The sequence below is a fragment of the Penicillium macrosclerotiorum genome, assembly GCF_028827735.1.
Source record: "Penicillium macrosclerotiorum strain IBT 26536 chromosome Unknown utg000002l_segment0_segment0, whole genome shotgun sequence".
Classification (NCBI taxonomy): Eukaryota; Fungi; Ascomycota; class Eurotiomycetes; order Eurotiales; family Aspergillaceae; genus Penicillium; species Penicillium macrosclerotiorum.
In genome coordinates, this window is record NW_026643082.1 from 2,172,512 (window position 1) to 2,196,334 (window position 23,823).

General features: G+C 47.5%; 11 protein-coding genes across 11 annotated transcripts; 6 read left to right on the forward strand and 5 right to left on the reverse strand.

Moving 5' to 3' along the window:
- Positions 1-120: 120 nt before the first annotated feature.
- On the forward strand, positions 121-831 carry N7462_001917 (uncharacterized protein; the record flags this gene model as incomplete). Its single annotated transcript, XM_057073643.1, has 1 exon — positions 121-831. One exon carries the CDS (start codon positions 121-123, stop codon positions 829-831), a length of 711 nt encoding a protein of 236 aa, XP_056937284.1.
- A 296-nt stretch (positions 832-1,127) lies between these two features.
- On the forward strand, positions 1,128-2,574 carry N7462_001918 (uncharacterized protein; the record flags this gene model as incomplete). The annotated part of the gene is made up of 4 exons (XM_057073644.1): positions 1,128-1,413; positions 1,467-2,136; positions 2,206-2,420; positions 2,498-2,574. 4 exons carry the CDS (start codon positions 1,128-1,130, stop codon positions 2,572-2,574), a joined length of 1,248 nt encoding a protein of 415 aa, XP_056937285.1.
- Positions 2,575-3,136: 562 nt separating this feature from the next.
- On the forward strand, positions 3,137-4,804 carry N7462_001919 (esterase-like/phytase family protein; the record flags this gene model as incomplete). The annotated part of the gene is made up of 3 exons (XM_057073645.1): positions 3,137-3,405; positions 3,461-4,656; positions 4,716-4,804. The coding sequence occupies 3 exons, from the start codon at positions 3,137-3,139 to the stop codon at positions 4,802-4,804; spliced, it is 1,554 nt and encodes a 517-aa protein (XP_056937286.1).
- Positions 4,805-5,216: 412 nt separating this feature from the next.
- Positions 5,217-6,639, reverse strand: N7462_001920 (putative tubulin-specific chaperone c; the record flags this gene model as incomplete). The annotated part of the gene is made up of 5 exons (XM_057073646.1): positions 5,217-5,227; positions 5,298-5,424; positions 5,509-6,234; positions 6,288-6,448; positions 6,522-6,639. The coding sequence occupies 5 exons, from the start codon at positions 6,637-6,639 to the stop codon at positions 5,217-5,219; spliced, it is 1,143 nt and encodes a 380-aa protein (XP_056937287.1).
- Positions 6,640-7,431: 792 nt separating this feature from the next.
- On the reverse strand, positions 7,432-7,846 carry N7462_001921 (uncharacterized protein; the record flags this gene model as incomplete). The annotated part of the gene is made up of 2 exons (XM_057073647.1): positions 7,432-7,596; positions 7,697-7,846. 2 exons carry the CDS (start codon positions 7,844-7,846, stop codon positions 7,432-7,434), a joined length of 315 nt encoding a protein of 104 aa, XP_056937288.1.
- A 33-nt stretch (positions 7,847-7,879) lies between these two features.
- N7462_001922 (uncharacterized protein) lies at positions 7,880-8,206 on the reverse strand (the record flags this gene model as incomplete). The annotated part of the gene is made up of 2 exons (XM_057073648.1): positions 7,880-8,107; positions 8,195-8,206. 2 exons carry the CDS (start codon positions 8,204-8,206, stop codon positions 7,880-7,882), a joined length of 240 nt encoding a protein of 79 aa, XP_056937289.1.
- A 3,612-nt stretch (positions 8,207-11,818) lies between these two features.
- Positions 11,819-12,738, forward strand: rpnL (proteasome regulatory particle lid subunit rpnL; the record flags this gene model as incomplete). Its single annotated transcript, XM_057073649.1, has 2 exons — positions 11,819-12,385; positions 12,460-12,738. 2 exons carry the CDS (start codon positions 11,819-11,821, stop codon positions 12,736-12,738), a joined length of 846 nt encoding a protein of 281 aa, XP_056937290.1.
- A 291-nt stretch (positions 12,739-13,029) lies between these two features.
- On the reverse strand, positions 13,030-14,290 carry N7462_001924 (uncharacterized protein; the record flags this gene model as incomplete). The annotated part of the gene is made up of 2 exons (XM_057073650.1): positions 13,030-14,026; positions 14,085-14,290. 2 exons carry the CDS (start codon positions 14,288-14,290, stop codon positions 13,030-13,032), a joined length of 1,203 nt encoding a protein of 400 aa, XP_056937291.1.
- Positions 14,291-15,089: 799 nt separating this feature from the next.
- Positions 15,090-16,658, forward strand: N7462_001925 (epoxide hydrolase family protein; the record flags this gene model as incomplete). Its single annotated transcript, XM_057073651.1, has 7 exons — positions 15,090-15,310; positions 15,373-15,506; positions 15,576-15,848; positions 15,909-16,104; positions 16,176-16,296; positions 16,358-16,513; positions 16,569-16,658. The coding sequence occupies 7 exons, from the start codon at positions 15,090-15,092 to the stop codon at positions 16,656-16,658; spliced, it is 1,191 nt and encodes a 396-aa protein (XP_056937292.1).
- A 1,861-nt stretch (positions 16,659-18,519) lies between these two features.
- N7462_001926 (aldehyde dehydrogenase family protein) lies at positions 18,520-20,084 on the reverse strand (the record flags this gene model as incomplete). Its single annotated transcript, XM_057073652.1, has 3 exons — positions 18,520-18,868; positions 19,035-19,999; positions 20,061-20,084. 3 exons carry the CDS (start codon positions 20,082-20,084, stop codon positions 18,520-18,522), a joined length of 1,338 nt encoding a protein of 445 aa, XP_056937293.1.
- A 2,186-nt stretch (positions 20,085-22,270) lies between these two features.
- N7462_001927 (uncharacterized protein) lies at positions 22,271-23,651 on the forward strand (the record flags this gene model as incomplete). Its single annotated transcript, XM_057073653.1, has 6 exons — positions 22,271-22,411; positions 22,474-22,544; positions 22,599-22,754; positions 22,802-22,941; positions 22,996-23,090; positions 23,148-23,651. The coding sequence occupies 6 exons, from the start codon at positions 22,271-22,273 to the stop codon at positions 23,649-23,651; spliced, it is 1,107 nt and encodes a 368-aa protein (XP_056937294.1).
- Positions 23,652-23,823: the final 172 nt, after the last annotated feature.

The window sequence follows — 23,823 nt, forward strand, 5'->3', positions numbered from 1 at the left end:
TTCCATTTGCGTGGTCAGTGACGTGACTTAGTTGCAGTCCGACAACTCGGGCCAGATATATACACGCCACATATCTCGTTTGATCAATTTCAATCCCTTTAGATGATCGGAGAGCTCCCAATGGAAGGCTTCGAGGGTCCGGGCGACTCTCATGGAACAACCAGTTGGTCAGAAAACCCGACTTTTGTGTCAACTGGCGAGTTCACCGATACTTGTCCCACGGATGACAATGCGGATGGCGATGGGCAAAGTCTCAGTGACTCGGGGCCCCCAACACCTATGGACAAGTCCAAGCCGGAAGCCGAACATGTTGCAAACGAGAGGTCATACTTTACGAACACCAAAGTCATACGGCCATATGCTATTGAAGAGCCAGATGATGAACCGGTACCACCTGTCCAAAGATTGGAGCTACCCTGCCTCCCGGATTGCCTGGAGCGTTGGCAGCGCGATTTACTAGATCGCATGAACGATTTGAATGATGATGCTGCAAAGAGTCACAGTAGCAAGCTCCGTGCTTCTCCCAAGAGAGGCCAAAAACGAAAGCCCGGCAACCTGACTAGCTCTTCCTCCTATACTTGGCCTCATCGATTCAAGTCTAATGCTAGACTCGAGGATCCTGCATTGTCGATTCCGGGTCTCAGCCCAAAGCGACAGCGCCGACGCAGTAAGATCGTCGGAGATGCTGCCAGGGCTGACCAGTCTCCTTCGCTGAATGACTTCCGCGAGCCCCGATCCAATGGAAGCTCGAGTTCGGATCTACCCTCAACCGCAAGCAGCGCCGCCATGAGCAACGATTCGGCCTTGACTGATGAAATGGACATTGATTGAGAAGTTAGAACCTTAGAGCCGCCCTCCCTGCATACCTTGTTCCAAGCAACTTGCTAGTCCATTCTGGAGGCCTCTTCATAAGGTTGACGATTCTGAACGTCCCAAGGAAACGACGCATGACGTCATCCGTATATCATGCTCCATGGTGAACCTCAAGCGTTTGACTGCCAGCCTTCCGAAGGTGTTCTGATAACCTGCTCTACCAAACTACCATCTTCAAGCACCCAGAGAGCCCTTTCATGAATCTGCCCCGACTTGGATTTATTTGACCACTGGAGGAAAATTGAATCGTGATCATGGCTCGGACATCCACGCGACAGGCTGCACAAAAAGCAAAGGAAGCCATATCGATAAACTCCGAGACAGGAGGGAAAGCTGCTGCTGGATCTAAGCGAAAAGCCACAGAACCGAAAGCCTCTCAACCCAAAAAAGAGAAGAAGGAAGAACAGGGTGAACTCGAGACTGAGGTAGCTCAGGATGCTGGAGTGGATGGGGTTCTGGAGACAAAACCAGCAGAAGAGGAGCAAAAGTCGCACCGACTCCTGCGCCAGCTTCTGTATCTGAGCGAGCACCGGTCACTGTGTCACCAGCCGCTACTGTCCCCGCTCCGCCTCCATCTACACCCTTGGATGCAGCCCCGGCAGCTGCGCCGACGGCGGCACCACCGGTCTCGATTCCAGCTGAACCGTCGATCAAACACAGCCCTACCCCAGAGGAGGGTGGCGTTCTCAAATCAAAAGAAAGAGAAACCCTTGTGTCATCGACCATCTTGGAGAAGGGCATCATATACTTCTTCTTTCGGCCGCGTGTCAATGTCGAGGAGCCCCAAGGGGTGAGCGATGTTGCACGGAGCTTCTTTGTGCTTCGTCCAACTCCGCTCGGTGCTGAACTTGACGGGCGCCAGGGACCCCTTGACAAAGATGCTCAATGCCGTCTTCTCATGCTCCCCAAGAAGAAGTTCCCTGTTTCACCCAAGGAGAGAGATATGGGGTTCGTGGAAAAATCCCGACTGTCGATGAAGGAATTGCACGATAGCTTCATCGCCAGCTCAACATATCAGACTGCCACCCGTGGGGAGCGAACGATTGAGGAGGCCCGGCCCTACGCCGAAGGGGTCTATGCAATCACGTCAACTCAGCGCTCATCCCATCTCGCATATGTGTTGACTATCCCAGAAGAGCCGGGTCCGATCCAGGAGGATTTCGGCCTCCACTCACGCGGTAGCTGGATCGTCCAATCTAAGAACCCCAAGTTCCCTGGCCCTTCCTTCGCCCAGCTGCCTAAGGAACCACAGTATCCGGAACAGTGAGCTTTATATCCCCACTACTTGCTAGGCCGTAATCATTCATAGGGATGCTCATAGTTCTTTTGCAGGGTGCTTCAGAAGTTTGGTGACCTCCGATGGGTGCCTCTGGAACCCGAATTCATTGAGTATCCCAATGCCCAGTTTCTCATGATCGGCGAAGCCCACGATCATCTTGGTAAAGCTGCCACCGCGGAGGACCGCAAGCAGCCATACGAAGAAGAGCCCGGCCAGGAACTAGAGAAGCTACAGCAAGAAAACGAGCAGCGGATCGATGCACTGCAGGGTATGGTTCTGAGCTTCCCTCTGCTCTTCAGGGATCTGCATTCCTGCATCATTTGGCTGAAACTGACGATCCTGCAGGCGATTTGACGATCTACAAGGACCTTGGCCTATGGGCAAAGCAGTACTCAGCCGTACCAACGACTTGGAACAGCTGAGATCGAGTGCCTTGTGTGGGGAAGAGTGGTGTTTGGTTTGAAAAGAGGGGGCGTGGGGTTGGATGCCGCTATGGAGACCGGAGTATTCGTAACAATCAATTTGGTATAATTTAATAGCGATTCGATCAAACCAGATGTGCGAGGCTATCGGACCCCCCTGTATGTCAAGCAGCGAAGGAGCCAAGCGTAGCGTTGCGGGTAATCGGAGGCTCGACACATCCGTGGTTGGAAGGGGATTGCCGTCTCCGCTCGTACCGCGCATGTGCTTGGCAGGAACATCGCCCCGTGCTCCAGCATAGAAACCTGCTGGAAGATCTTGGACCTGAAGGATCGCAGATTGATAACCGACGCCCCGTTCTGCCATGCTTGGCGATGCCATGTGTTGATCAGCAAATGACGATGGCCTCCCCAGGCACGTTGACTGGTGCATTCTCTGATCCTGGTCTAGCGTCTCCGCTCCTTCCTGGGCATGCGACATCGGGCACAGGAGGTTGTGAAATAAAGTCGTTGAATTTCCGCGCAACAAACATAGTGAACAATATCTGTCTGTATCCCAGCCACGATGAAGTATACTCTGGCAGTTGGCCTCCTGGCTGTGACCGCAAGCGCCCGCACCGTGGACCATGTTGTGAACCAAACAACTTGTGCTGGCACAACCTACAAGTATACCGGGCTGGCCGGCTATGGATATATCCCATCCAATGCCATAGATAAATATGGAGACACCATCGGTGGTATCGGGAGCTCCATTGCCATCGATCAGTCTTCCTGGCGGAAGACAAGCAATGATGTATACTCGGGGACCATCTATACAATTCCCGATCGGGGCTGGTAAACACTATCCCAAACAACGCAGAGAAAAGGATAGAGCTAACCAGAATTCCAGGAATACCAATGGCACTCTAAACTTCCAGTCGCGTATCCACAAATTTGCGATTTCCTTCAAACAGGCCCCCCATGCATCTGCGGAGAATCCTTCTAGCCCCAATCTGCACCTGAAGTATCTTGACACTATCCTCCTCACTGGCCCTGATGGGAATCCCACCACAGGTCTGGATGCCGATGTTACCGGAGGCGCTTCATATCCCGGATTTCCTCTTCTTCCGGCGGCTACATACACTGGAAACGGCTTTGGGGGTGCTGGTAAGGGCGGTAAGAGAATCTCCGTGGACTCAGAGGGCCTGGTACTCGCCAAAGATGGTGGTTTCTGGGTATCTGATGAGTATGGCCCCTATATCTACAAATTCAGTGCCTCAGGTCGTATGGAGCAAGCCATTCAACCCCCGCAGGCTTTCCTGCCGCGGCGCAATAACACGATCAGCTTCAATTCGGACAGCCCTCCGCTGTATGATCCGGAGGCGATTCCAAACCCTGAAGATACCGAGACCGGCCGCGACAACAACCAGGGCTTTGAGGGCTTGACAATCTCCCAGGATGGCAAGACTCTGTACGCGCTCATCCAGTCCTCGCTCGACCAGGAGGGCGGGCCCAAGAAGCGTTATCGCGCGCCGGCTCGTATGGTCGCCTACGACATCTCCGGTTCAACACCACGTTATATTCACGAATGGGTTGTTGTACTGCCCAAGTACTACGACTATACTGAGACCGATGCTGATAAGGCGTACAAAGTTGCCTCTCAGTCGGAGATCCACCAATTGCCAACAGGGGACTTCCTCGTTCTGTCACGCGATTCGGGCTTCGGTCATGGACAAGCTGAGTCGCGGTCAGTATACAGACAGGCTGACGTGTTCTCGGTTTTGAATAACCACTCGGTAACGGATTTCAAGGGCCTCGAAGACTATGACAGTGCCACCGGAGCCATTGCCTCGTCGAAGGGAGTATTGAATGACGATATCACTCCTGCCGAATACTGTTCTTTCTTGGACTTCAACGTCAACTCAGAGCTGGCAAAGTTCGGTCTGCACAATGGCGGTGCACAGGATCAGTATCTGCTGAATGAGAAGTGGGAGAGCTTTGCTCTTGTTCCGGTGGATCCCTCTTCTTCAAATGGTCATCACAAGCGAGGAGAGAAAGAATATTTCCTGTTCTCTTTTAGTGACAATGACTTCATTACTCAGGATGGTAAGTGGATAGGCCTTTAACAAAAAAAAAGCATTCTTGAAGCTAATATGACTTCCCAGGTTACATGAACTTTGGCAAGCTTCAGTACAAGGATGAGTCTGGATACAACTTGGACAATCAAGCACTGGTGTTCAAGATCAAGTTTTGAGACGAACATACGTATTTTGCTGTAACGAAGCAAATTGGAAATGGATTCGATGAAAATACGGAGAATTCAGAGGATCAGATCCTTCCCTAAATACCAGAGCTTAGAGTAATGCAATGCATGTAATCAAAGCATACGATCTTGTCCCTGAAAAGAGACTAAAAAGGACTGAAGATGCACTGACAAGCCAAATAATTCAGAGCCAAAATGTCATGAACCCCACGGCACAAATATTTCCTGATTATCCAGACTGGTAAATTGATGGACATGGAAACACAAACTTCATCAAAGAGAGTGGATTAAAACATAGGATAATCACTGAACGCAAACCAGCTGCCTCGCTATTTTTTTCGTCGTATTCTGGGTTACAAAGGTCTCCAGTAACTAACAACCTGCTCTCAGAAAAGATTGAAACCTATGCTTTCACTAACTTGATAGCATGCAGAATATCTTCAAGCGACCATCCCGGCCCGCCGGGAACAATTTCTGTCCATACCTCCCTCCGGAACTGCATCCATCGGATCCAATAGGCTCCAATTCGGGCTAGGCTCTGGTTTAATCCATTTGAAATCTTCGACCTGGCTCCAGCGATCTTCGTGATCGGAACGTTCGTGGTCTAAGGCCTAGAAAAGGTTATCAGTAACGGATTATCATGCATATGGACGATATTTCTTTTTGAGAGAACGAAAGAAAGAGGGAAGTGTTACATAAGCCTTAGGTATCCGGCCGAAGCGGACATTTGAGCAGTCCTCGATGATAGGATTGCTAGAACAGCTGAGGTAGACATCGACATCTTTGCAGTTGTGCATCCGGAACTGACGGCACGACACAACAATCACACTATGATCAACGCCAGTGATATGGGCTGGTCCATTCACCTGACCGCAGATCAGTAAGCTCTCCTCTATGCTCTTGATTGTCAGACTAGCAAATGGTTTCCCGTTGGCGGTAGGAATAGACATGTCAACAATGCAGTGATGCAGAGAGGTGATTGATGCTGGAACGGTAGGGCTTGACCCAGATGCTGGTAGCATAATGTGTAAACCATAATGATTATCCACGGCCACAGACGAAATACCACTGGCAGTAAATCCCGAGCTGGTCTTTTCATGAGCTTGAGGCTTGAGCTCCGCCTCGTTGACAGAAATAATAGGAAATGAAGTCGGTCCAATCTCGGGTCTCTCTTGGTGCTGTTTGTCTGGTTCGTTAAGAGGGGTGGAAGGGTAGTTCGGGGTTTGATTGGCAGATGAGCCCACTGATGATGCCCCCGGCGAGCGATATCCAGGGATACTTCGACGACCCTCGGCCGCCAGCGTAGCTGCGTCAGACAGAGAAATCGCGGAAGGATTTTTCTTTGTCTTGAAGCTGAATTTCGATCGAGGTTCAAATGCTGCGCGGGTCTCGTTTAGCTTTTCCTGCAAAGCTTTGATCGCCTAAAGGATTGTAAGCATGATGACCGTGGCATGAGTATCGGAAATATCCGTACTTCTGCATAAACCCTCTGATCATAAGTAGGAATATAGCTTGCCGCGTCCTTAACCTCGTTTGATAGCCGTACAATCCCGGCCAAGCAATGGTCTGTAGCATCAGCCCGCTCACCACCAACTAGGGAGGTGTCTGCAAGGCGATCCATTTGCTGTTGTAAAGCTAGATTATACTTGTTAGGGCTGCCCGTTTTTTAATCTTGTTCATACACAGTCCGGTAGATATTTTCACATACCCGTGATCTCATGTTGGAAGTAGCGGAAGAACCGTTCCTTTATGGGGATTTCAGATTTGGAGATGGTCTGATTTTCGGCCGACAAGCGGCGAGCTCGCTGTGGTTCAAGCTCTGCCATCGTAAAAGATGTTTCGTCTTACCACGACCACTCAAGATAGTAGGCGTTGAGCGAGGTAGCGAGTGAATCACGTGGGTTGAGGAGAGAATGGAATGTGGGAATGACGTCGATAAGATCTCAACAGATCATACCATCCAGGAGTGCAATGACGTCCGAGAAGAGATGGGCCGAGTTTCCCTCTTTACTGCCAGAGATCCGTAAAATGGGCAAAGGACCAGGGAGAGATCAGGTCGCCGTAGAATAGACTGGAGGATGTAGACAAGCTAAGACCTGTCAAATAAGACAAACTCCATGCACAAGCGGGGTTCTGCAGGAGCCCCAAGCGCCTTAGTAGGCGAGGCTGTCGACAATGCGCTGGTAGATGGTTGACAGCACAGCGTCGAGGTAGAGAAATCTACAGCTCTTCGAGGTAATGAGCAATGATGTTTGATTTCTGCGAGAAGACACCAACTGTCTGGACAAATTACATGCTCTGTTCACAGTGACGTCGATCATCCCGCACTTTGTCGGATGCCGGGATCTGAAATGATCCGCAGCCATTTCAGGCACCAAGGCACCAAAACAGGAAGTCTAGTAAACGAGGAACTACAATTATTAGGCGTCCACTGGGCTGTAAACTTGAATTGGTTTATTTAATTTGTTGCAAAAATAGGTCAAGTAATTCATCATAGAGAGTGTTACCAGTGGGCTTTATCATCTTCAATTCGACCGAAGGCAAGTGCCATTCCTCATGACTTCAGTTCAACATGGCCGTAAACAGTTGCCATATCTCACTTTATGGGAGCAGTCTGTCTAGCAATCACTACTGTGCTCGCTGATAGCCCAGTGGCCGTGTGTGCTCTTGTAAGCACCGGCAACCTTGATGCAGTCCCCACCACAGTTGAACTGCCAATGCTTTAGGACCTTGTGCGCCTCATTGGCCAGCTTGTCACACCGAGCACTGACATGCTTTCTCTTCTATTATTGATGTCAGATGAACGGCTTTATTCAGCGTACAGCAAAGTTGTAAAGTATAGATTTCATGAACTGAAAGGAAGAAGATTTAAGTGACCCATACCTTGTTGTGCCAAGAGATAGCGTTGTTATATGAGCAGCTGATCCGGGCATATCTTGCGGACCCGATACCACAGTCACCGGGTAGACTGTGCAAATAGCGAATACCACCCTGAATGCTTCCAGATCCATTGGCGTATGCAGGGTTACTCATGTCAATAGGCGTAGCGAAATAGAGAGTCTGTTCTCATGAACCGAAATAACACTTGTTTTCAGAACAAATGACTTTGTCCTTGATGTTAGTTGCACGTTTGGAAGTTCCAGTTTCTTGATCAACCTTTGCGTCTTCCTCCTCAGCATCCTCAGTAACAGAGGAACCAAATCCAGAAAAATCAGAGATGTTGAAGCTGGGGTTCTGCTTCAGGACCTGCTGATAAATTTCCTCGGCGCTGGTTTCTTGAGCCCAGGAGAGGGTCTAGGTTGATTAGAAAAGACCATATAAGAAATCCAAATGCAAATGGCTCGGAATCGTTACCAAAAATGAAAGCACAAAGAATAAGACCCTTCTTTGCATTTTGTTTGCTTGGATCTGAAGGAGAATCTTGGTGAGCTCAGGAAATCATGAATGCTTGGACAAATCGAATGCTTGGGTTGAACCTCAATATCTTCAAAAGTCCTGGATTAGGTGCTCCTTTTATAGCCTTCATTAAATTTTGATCGCAAGGACACCACTTTATCGATTTTTTCATTGTCTTGGCAGAAGTTTGGGGTAAATTTTACACCAACTAGATCCTTAACCGCGCTTATCGAACCGCGTGTGATAAGATCGTCAGGCCCCCAGACGCCGAGCTGAGATTGAGATTCAGTAAGCTTTCTCCAATTTGAGAATTGAAACGGCCGATACTCCTTTTATAGCCATTTCTCCAACCACTGAGGATTCACGACCGAATTTTCACTAGTTCGCAATGAATCATCCCATCCACTAAATAGTTTCTTTTTTTAGCATGCGCGCTACATTTTCACGGGGAAATGAGGCCTTTTCAGCTCTGAATTAAATACTCAAAGCTCGGTTGACACTTGTTCAGTTTAAATATCCTTCGGCTATTCGTTGTAACAAAGCCGACAACAAATATATTTCTATCTTGGGGCACTGCTGGAAATTTTGAAGATCATACAAAGTGGATGCAAGGAAACCTGGCAGTACTATTTACGAAACAAGAAATATCAGAAGGACCATCTGGAGAGAGAAAAAAAAAACACAGAGAGAATTGAAATTGAAGTCGGCTCTCCGGTGCATGATTGAATGATACGATGCTTGAATGTTCTTTGTGACTGATGAGTGCGTGTAATCCAACGACGAAGCTTGAAACGCCAAGCCTGTCAAATGCCGTGAGTTTTCTCAGGAGAAGGCTTTTGACTGGATAAAATGGCTCCAAGGAGTCACATTCACTGGGACTTTCCATGCTTAGCCCTCAAGTAAAAAGACCAAACGGTTCAACACTTCTGGCCTCTCGTATAGAGATAGCAAGCTTACTGGGCCAAATTCTCTCCTACTACGAGTGTTTATGTACCAACAAATTGACTCTGTAACACCACTCAAATTGCGTCCTATCAAGTACGATTTCGATCGACTGCCTCCATTGAGAGTCATCACGTTGTGACTAGCTTTGCACCAGCCAAAGACCATATCTCCCTGGAAAGCGGTCATTATAATCTCAATGCCGGCCAACCAGATGCTTAAGCCCTGTGGATTGAGCATTTTTTGGTTAGCTTCATGCCACAAGATTTCAAGTATGCAAAACAAGTTCGGTCTATTCTTCAACTCAAATTGCTTCTTGGCCGCAGCAAGGCGCCTCTTCTTCAAGACTCGATTAGTCCTATCAGGACTATCTCAAACCCAACCTATTTTCTGAATTAAGTTCTCTTCTAGACTTGCCTATCAGGGCCCCCAATGGATCGCAAATAGATAATATAGATATTAGTGCCTTACACCGCCCCCCCAACCCTTCCGGGTTGTGGGTGCGCCACGTATGAACCGTCACCCACACATAAACCGTCACTTTTCCTACTACCCTATTTTTTGCTTCCCTACCCAAAACCACTATCTAAATATGCCTAAATTCGACGAAGCTCGTATGGCCGAGGCCTGCTTAGCAGCATCACGCGAAGAGAAGCCGAATATAGCGCGTTTAGCACGCGATTTTGGCGTGCCTAGAACAACGCTCTCTGATCGGATCAAGAAGAAAACAAAGCCTATTATAGCTAAACGCAATGCTAAATACGCTCTCGAATCCTATCAGGAAGAAGCTCTAGTACGCTGGATTCAATCTATGAACGATTACTATATGCCTATCACTCCTAGGATACTAGAAGCGTGGGCGAATCGTGCATGCCAACGCGTCGGCAAGCCGCCGATTAGCAAGATGTGGGCGTATCGCTTTATTAATAGGCTTCCTAAATATCTTCAATTAGGGCCTACTAAGCAGTATACGAAGGAATCAAAGCGAATTCTAGCAGAGGATCCAGCAGCACTACAGCATTGGTACGATCTACTAGCCCAAACGATCAAGAAGACTACACCAGCACGCTTAGTCTATAACTTTGATGAATGCGGCTTTCAACCAGGCGAAGGAAGATCTAGAAACGTTATATCTTCTACTACTAGTAGTAGGAAGATAGTAGATCTTCCTCAGCCAGACCAAGGCGAAAATATAACGACTATCGAGTGTATCGCTGCCGACGGGTGGCAGTTAGAACCTTGGTTTATATTCAAAGGCAACGGGATCTTTATAGAATCTTGGTTCAATCAAACAGAAGGCCTACCACCACATACTACAATCACTACATCGCTAAACGGTTGGATAACCGACGATATAGCAGTTCAGTGGCTTCGATTCTTTATAGAATCAACACGCGACCGTACAAAATCGGGTGAAAAACGTATCCTAATCTTCGACGGTCACGGTTCACATCTTACATTCGAATTCCTACACCTTTACGAAGAGAACGATATCCTACCAATAGGCTTCCTACCACATACTACACACCTTTGCCAACCGCTAGACGGTAAGCCGTTTCTAAGCTATAAGCAACACTTCCGCTTAGCGAATAACGACCACGCGTTTTAGGGTGGAAGCCCTATCGGAAGATCGGAGTTCCTTCGAATAATCGGTGATATTCGGAATAGAGCGTTTAGCTAGCGAATCATTCGTGAATCGTTCAAAGATCGTGGGATCTATCCAGTCGATAGTAGAAAGGTTCTTAATAGCCTTCCTATCCAAGAGATCCCAGATCTCCTAGCGCCAGATCTACCGCTTCGTTTAACACCTTCACCACCACCTATATCTTCTTCTAGTATCGACCAATCGCCGCCTAGATCTATACAGGATCTAGAAAAGAATCAAAAGAAGATTGCTAGATATCAAGAGGATCTTACACCAAGGCAGCAACGTAATCTTGATCGTGTGTTTCATCATAACAAGATTGCTATAGAGAACCTAAATCTAGCGAACGATACGATTCGCAAGATTAGGGAAGCTCAACAACCACTACAGCGCCCAATCACCAAGCGCCAGGTTAAAACTCCGCTTAGCAAAACAGGGGTTCTCTCTATTAGAGATGCAAATCGTTCTATTGCTAAAAGAAAGGAGAAGGAAGCGGATACAGAGCGGAAGCGGGTGAGGAAGCAGTGGAAGAAAACATATGGAACATCACCACCACCAGAACCTACACAGGAGAGCCAGGCATCGTTAGATAGAGCAGAGGAAGCACGTCAGAACGGGCAGGGTTTCTATATAGATACTACTAGGATGCGTTGATAATTAGTGGAAATATTAAAAAGTGACGGTTTATGTGTGGGTGACGGTTCATACGTGGCGCACCCACAACCCGGAAGGGTTGGGGGGGGCGGTGTAAGGCACTAATAGTACTCTCCAGCAAATCCTCTGATTCGTGGAAGCCAACCAGTCAAGGTCCCGGCAGAAATCTCACCGCCATTCTGAATATCACGTGCTATGCGGCTGACCGCCCACCGAAGGAGCTCCGTCATGAGCGAACCTCCAACAGTCAACATTCAAAGCCTAAGCCGCCTTCAATACTCTGTGCTATTTTGACATCGATATCAGCTAATTGCTGGGAATCTCCATATATTCTTTTAATCTGAGCTCCTCCATCCACGCCACACGTCATGTCGGACCTCAAGTCCATCGTCCCAGAGCTCCAGAATGCTCTAGAACGCAAGCAGCTGGATGTCGCCAACAATCTTCTCAGCCGAGCCAAGCGCGCCCTTCTCCTGCAGAATGCCCTGATTCCGACCCCTTCAACACAACCTGAGCTCATCGCCCTTGCTCGACAGGTGCTCGAGTTGGGAGCGCTCGCCTCAATCCGACAAACCGACGCCCAGACCTTCACACGTTACTACCAACAACTCCAGCCATTCTATGATCTCGAGCGACATGCCGGTGTACAAGGCGATGGCTCTCAGGGTGTGGATTTTAGTACTAGTCAACGCAGCAAGATTATAGGCCTGTACCTGCTGCTTCTGTTGAGCATGGGTGACAGCGCTAACTTCCACACCGTGCTGGAGGGGTTGGTCGAAGAGGCCAGCTTGAAGGGCAGTCGCATTGAAGATGATCCTTACATCAAATACCCTGTCGAACTGGAGCGGAACTTGATGGAGGGAAGCTATGATAAGGTGTGGCGGGAGACGAAGTCGGAGCGTGTGCCGTCCGAGGACTTTGGGTTATTTTCCAACGTGAGTGATGTGCAAACCTGTTCTGAGTCTGTCTTCAGGAGGCTCCTGACTAACATTTATTAATTCTATCGCAGGTTCTGGTTGGTACCATTCGCAGCGAGATCGCAGACTGCTCCGAGAAGGCGTATCCCTCCCTTCCTATTTCGAACGCCAAGAATCTCCTCTTCCTGGAATCCGAGGGTGCCGTTATTGAGTTTGCTCAGCAGCGTGGCTGGATTCTGCGTGATGGACGGATACACTTCCCCGTGGAACCCGAGGCGGCTACGAGGTCGGAGAAGGATATTCTGGTGGCTAGCGGCACGGTGATCGAAAACACACTAGGCTATGCTCGGGAGCTTGAGACGATTGTTTAATGCAGTTCATTCAGATGGGTGCATTTCAACCACTGGATATGAATGGTTTTCTATTTTCTATGATTTGCCTTCGGTTCTGGCCTGGTCTCCAGGTGCAGATGTACTTGTATACCTGTTGGTGTTGCATTGTTACTTGATCTAGCGTGCTCATGACAAAATCACGACTAGGCACTTTGGTTCCAATCTTCTATGGGACTGTAATAGTAGATTGGGGTTTGTAAGCTGCAACCACCTGCCGCGTTATCAAAGTCTCGGAGTAGTCGAGTGAACCTGAAGACCGTGAACTCTTTTCTATATGTTGGCGCTCCACACGCACACACGGCGATCGTAAAAGCTACTTGACACACAGACGAGCTCTGAAGATGCTTGAGCCTCGCCCTTGCATACATCGCTCGCGTAATTCATGCTCTCATGTTCCGTGAATTCAGCCAACACTTCAATGCTCCAATCTGAATCTTGCGCCTGGCCCTTTTGAATGACCCGAACCACCCTTGTTCCAGCGTGCATGCAACTGGCTAGTATCAGGAAATGGTGCTCTGATTCGACCTGCACGGTATTGAGCAGCTGTAATCGCCAGACACCACCACCAAGGCTCTGTTCAGCAAGAACATCCCCTCGCCGCGTGGCATGATACACACGTAGGCCTTCATCATAGCTGCCCGTCAATAGCACAGGAGCATCGTCCAGCAGTGGGACTGGGAGCGGCAAGATTGAGGTAACGCCGGCTGTATGGTGACGAGCTCGGTCATCGTGGTCCAGCAGGAGTGGTGCGAGCGGCTCATCGTAGTTCTGCTCCTTGCTCAGATGTGACTCAAACCGGCGAGTATGAAGAGACCCAAAATCATTGCCGGTGAACATGAATGGTACTATGTCTTTCTTCTCTTCTATTCCCTGAGAGGACACAGGTATGGCAGCCAGTGCCACGAACCAGACTTCAATCATCTGCTTCGCCTCAAAAGATCCCCACTCAACCAACGCAGTTGCGTCGGTAAGGGCATCTTCGCTCCCGAATACAACTGTTCGGCTATCCGAGAAAGTGACTGCAAATCCATCTGCCTTTGATCCAGAACACCAACTCTCCGGAGTCCAAGCGAGGAAGAGCGCGGGGATGGAAGTGTCCTCGTGGACTTGCTTTGTCCAAACCTGGTGGATGGTGGGTGGGGAGGTCGAGACATTGAATAGAGAAACGCACCCGGTACTGGTCACGATGGCAAACTTGTTCCTATCCCTTGGGTGGAAGTGCAAGTCGAAAACTGCATACGGCAGGGACACTCTTTGTACTAATGATCTAGAGGATGGATGTTAATAATCGGCCGTCTCTATATCATCGCGTCAGTTTGCCTTACAGCACTTTTGTGGTTATGTCGAGTTTCCACAGTTGCACACCGCCTGTCTTGGCCTGTTGAATATCTCCATCCTCGTTCTTGGTCTCAGAGAGAAGATAAGTGCCCACCACGAAATGATCTGGGATTTCGGGGCAGAATTCAAGGCAGCTAGGTGGTTGGTCCAAAAAGATCGTCGTTGTCGATTTCGGATATTGAATTGCGGTCATCTTGGATGTGCAATTTGGAAATTGATTTCCAGCGCTCACGTCCATACATGTATATGTAGCTTGAATTGGCGGCTCGAGAGTTGGAGGGGTTCCGTATATGAGCGCATGCAACCAAACTACTATATATCGATCTGCAAAAATAGGGCGGATCCTAAAAGGCCACAAACAACAAAATGCAACAGTCGATAGCCAGGACAAGTGAAGATGGGTATATTCTCGCCAATTGATGCAGTGTCTTGGTTTTATACGGCGAACAGCTCCCGTCGTTATTCGAATAGGGACGCCGGGTGGGTTCCGAAAAATCCTAGTATGCACAGAGAACCGCGGCGGGGCGGTGAGAATCCGCGTAATAGATCAATGGAACGCAATCCATACATTCTCACGATTTGGTGCAGCCTGTATACGATACCATAGGTTCTCTCCTACACTATCATAAATCTTGACCTGGCAATGTCGTTCGGACGTGTGAGCCCAGACTTTGGAGGAAATTCCAAGGGACTACATATTTGATTGAAGTGGCCCCTCCAAGCAGATTATCCATGTCGGACTCTCCTACAGTCTCCCATAAAATGACATGAAAATCTCTGACCCAGCCCTGCCCGATGGATGCTCAGCTCCGAGCTTCAAATTGTCTGTCGAAAATCACTGGACACCCCGCACTATGCACATGACCGGCAGCCCCTCTCGCGGCTCGGGAAGTACTGGTCCGGGAACCAGTGGTTAATCGTAGGCATCAACAAATAAACCGCCCTTAACTTCAAGATCTCTACTATATTTTCTAGCCTACTCATATATTACTATGTCTCGTCCATTTAGCACCCTGCCCTCCACGGCCCGGGTCACCCCGACCCCCTTCACCATCTCCATCCCGAAGCAGCAACTCGCCGAGATGGAGACCCTGATAAAATTGTCAAAAGTTGCACCACCAACCTACGAGAACTCCCAGATAGATGCGCGGTACGGGGTGACGTCCGCTTGGCTTGTTACTATGAAGGAACAATGGCTGCGATCGTATCATTGGTAAAGAGACTCGAATGACGTGAATGGGAAATCCTGTGGCTGAATGCTATCGATGCACACAGGAAGACCTCCGAGGATCGTTTCAACCAGTTCCCTCAATGGAAAGTAGACATAGAAGGGATCGCCATTCATTTCGTGGCTCTCTTCTCTGAGAAGAAGGATGCAGTTCCCATTGTGTTGATTCATGGATGGCCTGGTAGGATGAATAGACATTATTTTATTTCTTTCACTGCATAGGACCAACAAAGCTGACTGGATCATACAGGAAGTTTTGTGGAGTTCTTACCCATGCTCGATCTATTTCAGAAAGAGTATACTCCAAGTACACTCCCATATCATTTGATTGTGCCGTCCCTTCCGGGCTTTACCTTCTCTTCTGGTCCGCCTCTGGATCGGAATTTTGGCACGTCCGACATAGCTCGTGTTTTGGATCAGCTGATGAAGGACTTGGGATTTGAGAGTGGTTATGTTGCGCAGGGCGGTGACATTGGGGCCCGCGTGGCCCGCACTTTAGCCGTGGACCATGAAAGTTGTAAAGGTATATCCAAGGTTCTTCTCTTTTGATCTCATCAGAGAGCCGTGTCTGACTCAATTTTAGCCGTGCATCTTAATGTGTGCTTCATGGTGCGCCCTGAGGGTACATCAGACGATAACTTAACCGCCTTTGAAAACAATGGGATCAAGCGGATGGACGAGTTCAAGATGACTGGCTCTGGATATGCAATCGAACATGGTACTCGGCCAAGTACAATCGGCCATGTTCTCTCAACAAACCCTGTTTCATTGTTGGCATGGTGAGTCGGCAGATTGTGGGATTTCACATGGCAGATCAACTTTCTATAAAGTGCTTCGCTAATTGATGCAGGATCGGGGAGAAATTCCTGGAATGGGTAGACGACCCTTTATCGCCAGAACAAATTTTTGAATCGGTCAGTCTGTACTGGCTGACCGATACTTTCCCTCGCTCAATCTACACCTATCGCCAGGTACATGTCAACTACTTCAGCGAATTCGCATAATAAGAGTATAGTTGACTGACAAACACAGAATTTCCCATCCCCGTCGGTCCCTGCGGCCAACGACCCCCGCTGGTACATCAAAAAGCCATTTGGATTCTCATTCTTCCCAAAAGAACTGGCCCCGCTCCCTCGATCTTGGATTGAAACAACCGGCAACCTCGTATTCTACGAGCGCCACCAGAAGGTATGCCATGGCACTCCGATACAGTTCATTCCGAAGATGCTCATTTCATTATCAGGGCGGCCATTTTGCGGCACTTGAGGAGCCTGAGGTTTTGAAATCTGACATAGAGAAATTTTTAGAGCAGGAATGGCCAGGAATCCAGTGAATTTGTAAGATTTCAAATCTGGCGAAAAAGGTGAATCAGGAACTGAGAGAAAGATCGACTTCGGTGATAGAAATAGATAAGAACGGCCACTACCATACATACGTATTATAGTATATCGCATCAGAGAGATTAAGTTATTATTCGTAAGCTACATAGCGTATTAAATTCTTCGAAAGACTTCAGGAAAATCAGATAGGACCGAGCAACGTGCGATCCCTCGCTGCTTGTATTATATATATCACTTAAGGAACTTGATAAAGAGAAAGCTTTAGATTGTATTATTTAGGTGCAAATTTTAATTTTTAATTTGTGCGCAGCTTTCCACTTGGTACTCGATCTCAGGGATCGTTCACTTTAAAAACTATCTAGACTAGCAATCAATTTGAATACCTGTTACCCTTTAAGCTGGGTCAGCTTAAAGGGTAACAATACCTTGAAAAACCAATCCTATTATTGGTTACAGTCCTCCTAAGTCCCGGGCTGGTGACTTCACCATCGGCGTCGGTGTTGGGAGACTCTCTATCCATTTTTGTTTCAATCATGATTCAAACCCCTCCAACAGCATGGGAGAAGGCTCAGCAGAGTCTAAGTCAATAGAAGGACCGCTCTCTTCCGTCGAGGTCTTGTCTCGCCCCCTGGGTCGGAAGCTGAAATCGGAGAGCGAATCCATTTTTTTGCCAGTGTGGAGCCACGTCTTTCTTCATACCGAGTTCACCAAGTGCAATTACGCTTATATAGGATCCCAAATCTCCTGCCAATGCCCCCATCTGAATTCCTCATTGCCTCCCATGCAACGCTGAAGTAGGCAGACGTCAGAGGCCCGATTCCGGAGATAGAATACAAAATCACATCTTTGATCAACGGAAAGGGGCAAGTCCAATCTCGAAGGAGATGCAGGCTTCCATATGACCTCCACTGCAAAACTCGTATTTATCAAAGTTAGAAAGTCAATCATCTCTGTTGCACGTGTAACTGGGCTGGTGACCATCACATGATGACTCTTGGGCCGGATCACCAGCACTTTCTCTTTCCATATGTCGGTAGAGCGGATTTGTCTTGGGATTGTGAGAAGCCTGACCCATTCTGACAGAGCTTTACCCAATCAGAAAAATTAGCTCTCATAGCAGAAAAAGAACTTTACTAGCAACATCGATACCGATAGTTGAGTGAACATGGCACCCAAACCCAACGAACGAGACAAATGATCCCCATAAATATTCAAGTCCGGCCCGAATAAAGTGCGTGTTCGTTGCTGTTTAAATTGATATAAACATAAGTGCATAGATGAGGAAAATCTGGACCGGTTTGTTGGGAAAGGGGAAGGCAAACCCCACGGATCAAAGATAGGGCCTGGGGAGATACATGATCAGATACCTATATGTCCACAAGAGAAGCATGAGAGGAAACCAGAGGCAAGTCTGGCAAGCAGACAGGATGAGAAGGATCGGCGAACAAACCACTAAACCACAACACAACGCGCTAGGAGGGCGGCCTTCCGAAGAGGATATAGATGCTGGCTTTTGGGGATAAGTATGTAGAAGTTGTATTTCTCTCTATCAGAGATCCGAGGCTATATTGGTAACGACTGTGTATGGGAGAAAACACCAGCGTAGGTTGTTTCCCCACTACAGTAGATAGGACTGCGTGCTTTGATTGGTTTAGAGAACAGGGCTTTCCGTCCTCTCAGCTATACTTAAGCTATACACTGGTCAATCAGTAGTACAGTAGGGTATACGGGTACTCTCAAACCCGATTAAGAGAACACTAGCCACAAATATTCATTCGAGATGGAAAATCAATAGTCGGGATATATGAATATCAAACGCCAGAGCTCTGTAAGGCGATGAACCCGGTACATAAACTAATCATAGATCTTCTTCCAAATCCATAAAGAGCGCGAATTGCAATAGGCTTTCATCCCAGTCATACCCCATTCGCTTCCAAGTCCTGAGAACTTATGACCGCCAAAAGGAACATTTGGCGCGACATCAAAGTGGGAATTGACCCAAACGCTTCCAGCTGACAACTCTCTCGCCAATCGCTCGCCTCGAGCAAGGTCTTTGGTCCAAACTGAAGCCCCCAGGCCATGCTCGCCGCTGTTAGCCCGCTTCAGAACTTCATCTTCGTCAGTCCATTTCAGCAACGGGATAATTGGGCCAAAAGGCTCCTCTGTGACGATACGAGAATCGTCGGGGGGTTGTCGATGAGCGCTGGGGTAATAAAGTATCCTTTCGAGGTTTCGATTACACCTCCCTCCAAAGCAGTCTTCCAGGAACATTTGCTAATCTCTGAATACATGTCCTTAACCTTTTCATACCTATTCTGGTGTTAGAGCACTATATTGCTGGAGGGTAGTTCCAAAGGGGCAGAGCTTACTGCATGTTATTCTGAAGGGGCCCGACCAGGACATCAGGTTCGAAACCATCACCTGTCTTGGCTGTTGTCTTAACAAATTGGACCATTGCATCCCGGAACTGATCATATATCTTTTCGTGGATAAAAAGCCGCTTAACAAGCATGCAAATCTGACCAGAGTTCAGGAACGCAAGCGTGGCAATTTTCGGCAAAATCTTATCAATGTCGACATCCTCACAAACAATAGCAGGATCATTTCCACCAAGTTCGAGGGTAACGCGCTTCAGGGTCTTCGCGCAACTTGCCATGACCCTTTTTCCGGTCGCAATGGACCCAGTAAAGCTGATTTTATCAATTCCTGGGTGCTCCGTAAGCATGGGGCCCAAATCATCGCCGCCACTGAGCACCTGAAAAACACCTGGCGGAAAAACTGCCATGCCGAGTTCACCCAATTTCAGGTCTGTGTACGGAGTATATGGTGAAGGCTTCATGATAAAAGTGTTGCCTGTCATAAGGGCAGGGCCTACTTTGCCCAAGCCAAGTAAAACCGGCCAATTCCAAGGAACAATACCACAAGAGACACCGATTGGAGGAAATGTTTGAATGATTGTCCGCTCATCATTTTCATCCAGCACCTCATCCTTGACTTCCATTGTCGCGAAGGTTCGTAGCCATGTTAGAGCCATGTCGAACTCGGTCTTTGCTAGACCAAGAGGTTTGCCTTGTTCCTTGACTAAAAGCTTTTCAAGCTCGACCCGATTGGCTTCTACAAGATCAGCATACTTTAAGAGAAGCTTTGCTCTCTCTTCAAAGGATGTCTTCGACCATGTCTTGAATGCTGTTTTAGCGGCATCAACTGCGGCATCAACATCTTCCTGTGTTGCGACAGGAACTTCGTAGAGTGGAAGCGCATTGGAAGGGTTGAGAGAATGTCTGGTTTTGGCGGTTGAGACGAACTTATTGTTAATAATATTCCCAGGGTAAGTCTAACATAAAAGCTAGCTTAGTTTTGAGACCCAACAAGTGGATATCTATCTATCTACTGACCGTGGTATCGAGCGTGGTAGCCATTTTCAATGTGAGTCGACGAGGCAGGAAAAATCAACAAGACATAGAAACTTGAGATTCAATAAAATTGGGAAATACGGGAGAGAGTGAGTGAGCTCCGAAGTTTAGGAAAGACTTGAGGGGAAGTAACGCTACCCCTCCACTTGACAGTTGATCTTCCTGTGGAGAAGCAGTCGCAGGATTCGAGCTAGTCCGCTAGGTAGTTAGTGAATTCTTGGGGTATTGAGGGGTGTCCTCGTCTTGGTGAAGTAATTTTCCTTTTGCTCAGGGTGTACAAAAGCCAGCTATTCTTTCAGCTAACATATACTGTGTACGTTGTCCATCGGAGCCCAGCCTTGCATAAATTCCATTTTTGATTATGATATATGTTTATCCCTCGTCAAAAGATCGCAATGAAAGACCACTAATGCCCATTTCCTGGCCCCTTCCCCTAGTATCAATACGGTAAATACCTGTGGTCCAATGATATGTGTCAGTAGAGTAGGTAACTGTATAGGCTAAGAAGCATGCAATCCAAAATGGAATGCGATGCTCAATGAGATGATTTGTGTTCCATCTACGATTTCTGACAGGGAGCGTTGAAAATCTCTATGTTTTCCCAATCGAATTGGGGAATTTGGATTGCCACTGGGGCCCACAGCGGGACGAGGAGAAGCTGAGACGGCCGGGCCCATTCGCTTAGCTTTAGTGCGTTGGCGATTGACGGACTCCCTCCCGTGAGGTCGCCTCAATCCTGCCGCCGATGCACACCGTACGAAGGACGGAGGTCCATTTCAAAAGAAACGAGCAGCGCACTGACCATCCATATTTTAAAAGACTGTATGCATAGCGTTTCAAATAATACCACCACCACCACTACTACTACTACTACTACTACTACTACTACTACTACTACTACTACTAGTCCTTCCCCCTACCCTTTTTGCATTCGTTGCCACCTTCCAACGCTATAATGTTTTACAATATGTGTAGGAATTCATTCTATCCAAGCCTGAAACTGCTGCTGTGGTTCTTCCTCCCACCCCTGCAATATCAAAAACACGTTAATGGATAGCATTCTTATATGCCGGGGGCCCATCCTCTTGACCCACCGTTTTTGGACGTTGAAATAGTATATACTTATACAAAGGAAGAAACTTTAGTTACAGAATCACACGCTAATACCTATACCAATCAATTCCATTTTTACCGCTTCAAATCAGCGCATGTTTTTTAACAACCATAAAGATCATTGCGCACCTTCGATAGAACGTTATCGAGTATTGAAAACAATTACTTGCTAGGCTTTCCCGAGCGAGAATTATCTTCAACATATTTATCATCGAATAATGTATGAACTGGATCAAATTCTCGGTCAATCACAAGAGCATATATCTTGTTAACGCTGCTAACAGAAAGGCCTCGTGTTTTAGAAACCCGTTCACCTGATTGATGGGCGTAGCCACGCAGGGCAACTACTATTGCACGCTTCGCAGGTGATGACTTCTTTGCCATCTAGTAGTCGTAGTCGTAGTCGTAGTCGTAGTGATGATGGTGGTGATGGTTGGGGAAGGGGGGGGGGGGGGGGGGGAGTGTTAACATTTGAAATGATACTCTTACAGTATTTTAAAATATAGATGGTTAGTGCGCTGTTCGTTTCTTTTGAATTGGACCTCTGTACTCCAGTTCGAATGAGGGTTTGCCTACGGATACGCAGAATTCCGGCTCGGCTCGGCGGGTGGCTGGGCACCCCGCCCCCACAGCACCTGGAAAACAAGTCCGTTCTCCTTTTATATTAGCGGTACAGTAATGGGAGAAGCATCACTGAAGGAACACACCTATACAGCGCGTCCTGTTTTTTTGGCCCCTCGACACCAGTACGGAGAATATACGAATTTGACAGGGCTAGTTAGCAGATCTCTCGACTTTTTTTCCCTTTCTAGCCTAGGCTCTTCCTGATAAATTAGGAGATCCTTCGTTTGAATTGTGGGGCCTTAAACCTCCTTAGACAAAAGTACCAGCGTCATGGAGCCAACCGCAGGAGCTTGTTCAACCTTTCAAATATATTGATTGCCCCCTTTTCTTCAGTTTCTAGTTTGGAATCCAAAACGTCGCTGCTGTCGCACTGTGTGAAGGTTGAACAAGAGCATCAATGTTCTCTTGGGCCCTCCTGTACCTGAGCACACATTGATTTATTATCTACATTGAATATGTCAACCAATTTCATCGCGGAATTATGGACATATTTGGCGATCGACCTTGTGATTGTTGGCATCCGAGTTGGCTGGCGAATAAAGACACTGGGTATCCACAAATTGGCGCCTGATGATTACCTGATGGTAGTTGCAGCGGTAAAGCTCCTTCTATATCCGATTCACAACTCCGTCTTTTGATGAATATTGACAACTTTTAGCTTCTCTATACAGCGGAGTCAGCAACTGCATACTATGTCAGCGCTTGGTGGTTTGGAATGGCAAATGACCAGTATGTGGATTCAAAGATTTTCAGTGAGTGACTAAACTGACAATGCTTTTGAAGCATGACACCAGAGTACCGCGCCTCATTAGATCCTCTTGGTCATGAATATCATCTCAGAGTCAAGGGATCTCAAACACAACTTTTCGGCTGGCTCGATTATACTGTGTTGTTATGGACGTTAAAGCTATGCTGGCTCTTCTTCTATAAACGCCTTGGGTTAGTATCAATCAGAAGCTGGTGGTTACAAATCTAACGAATGTCAGGGATGGCGTTAACTACATGGGCCTAAAAGTGAATATTGGGTTTGTATTCGTGGTTATCACCTTTCTCGCAACATTCTTTACTATTCTTTTTGGATGTTATCCTGTTTCAAAGCATTGGCAGATCAATCCAGATCCAGGCGGTATGTTTTCGATTCGCCGAATAACTTTCGAATTTGTTTCTAATAAGGTTCAAGACTTTTGTCAGCCCGCAGTCTCAAAGCTGCAGGTTTATACGCTCATTTCAACAAATCTTTCTACAGATTTCTATATAATGTCAATTCCCCTTCCGGTTTGTTAGAACCCTGATCCTTAGTAACATATCAAGCAACTGATTTCCATTTACCAGATGATCTGGAAAAGCAAATTAAGTCTTAAGAAAAAGCTGGGGATAGCCATCCTACTTGGTGGAGGTCTCCTCACAACTGTTGCTGGTCTTCTCCGATGCATCTTAATCCTCACATCGGGTGCGCAGGGACCAGAGCAGGCCGGGGAATGGTCATGTCGGGAATCCTTCCTTGCAGTTCTCGTCTCGAATGTACCATTCCTCTTCCCCGCGGGTCGGCGCGCATTCAAGAAGCTCACAAACCAAACCTTAACTGAAGACGATTACTCGAGATCAAGATCTTTCGGTCTTCACAGCCTGAAAAGCTCTCAGAAGAAGAAGTTCAAACATCCACTTTCAATCCCGGATGATACTATATATGAACGATATGATTCAAAGGAGAATATTGTATCACTAACCAAGAACCTCGAAGCTATACATGAAAATCACTCCCATGATAGCGGGAGAAACGAAATTCGAGTTGCGACAGAATGGGATGTGGAAAGCAGCCACGTGCATGAGGCATGAGAAAAGTTGACTGTATAATTAACTTTTGACGTTCCCAAGATTTTATAGAAATGTTGGAATTTTAAACTATGGAGGCCGTATCGCCGAAGTGTTTACATTAATATTTGACGAATCCCATGAGTGACTTGATTATCTTTGATTATTTTGATAGAGGATACATATATGAAGGATT